The sequence below is a fragment of the Lottia gigantea genome (genome assembly GCF_000327385.1).
Source record: "Lottia gigantea unplaced genomic scaffold LOTGIsca_60, whole genome shotgun sequence".
Classification (NCBI taxonomy): domain Eukaryota; kingdom Metazoa; phylum Mollusca; class Gastropoda; family Lottiidae; genus Lottia; species Lottia gigantea.
In genome coordinates, this window is record NW_008710050.1 from 1,707,878 (window position 1) to 1,708,996 (window position 1,119).

The 1,119-nt window shown below is 41.6% G+C and overlaps 1 protein-coding gene across 1 annotated transcript; it reads left to right on the top strand.

Annotated features, from left to right (window-relative positions):
• Positions 1-179: 179 nt before the first annotated feature.
• On the top strand, positions 180-1,062 carry LOTGIDRAFT_166752 (hypothetical protein; the record flags this gene model as incomplete). The annotated part of the gene is made up of 2 exons (XM_009064161.1): positions 180-497; positions 568-1,062. 2 exons carry the CDS (start codon positions 180-182, stop codon positions 1,060-1,062), a joined length of 813 nt encoding a protein of 270 aa, XP_009062409.1.
• Positions 1,063-1,119: the final 57 nt, after the last annotated feature.

Consider the following 1,119-nt stretch of genomic DNA (forward strand, 5'->3'; position numbering starts at 1 on the left):
GAGAGATTTTTGCGTGATTCTGGGGCTGTATAGCAAAACCCCAACCCCAGATTAATAAATCCAGTTACACGCTACATATAGGGTTTTCTTGGTGGCAGAGGTGGGATAAGTGATATCTCAATTCTCAAACAAAATATTCGGTGGTTTCTGGAGAAACGCCCTGTGCTTGGATGACAGACATGACTAGACATACCTTACTTGACATGGACTTTACAAATATGTGTGACCCCACCCCTGTGTTGTGTCCATCTGATAACCAGCAATATGAAGCCAATGCCTGTGCCCCAAACGATAGCCCCGGATCATCAAACCCTCCACGTACTGTTTCGTCTAAAGAGGCGCCATCTAGTAACTTAAAAGCGACTATACTGCATCAGTTATCAACAGTAGTGGAACAATTGGAACTTCAAAGAAAGAGAATTGACGAAATTGCAGCTACAAAAACATCGCCCGATTCTGTGAATAATATGTCTAATAGTGAATACAAATGGGGCAGGGTACGTGGTAGGCGGAATCAGTGGTGACTTTGCTGCAAAATTATTGGACAGATTCGACAATCTGTCTAAGGAAATGGAATTATATAGAAGTGAGGTGTTTGATGTGAAAACTTGCCTAAAACAAGGTGTGAGTGCGGGGGGTGGTTACAACAAATCAAACAACGTTACGTTTGGGCCGAATTCTGGTGAATATAATTTTGTTCCTAGTGTAACATCTACACTGAATACTAGATGTGACGTCTCCGGGTCTGTGTACCGTAAACCTGTGAGGACGCCCCAAGCTTATGATGGTAGTACATCCTTCATGGACTACAGGTGCCATTTTCAACTTTGTGCTCAACTTAATAATTGGAGTGAAAATGAGATGGCTTTACATTTAGCCACAAGTTTAAAGGGCAGTGCCCAGAAAGTGTTGACGTCGTTAAAGGTGGAAGATCGTTTAATTTATTCAAATGTTATCGGTGCTTTAGAAGACAGATTTTTACCCCAAAATCAGTGTCAATTATATAGAGCCCAATTGAAGGCCCGGAAAAGGAAACCAAAAGAAAGTCTGGGGAAGCAGTAAAGCGTTTGGTGACAATGTCATATCCATCTGCTGATAGTGAATTACTTCAAATTTTAG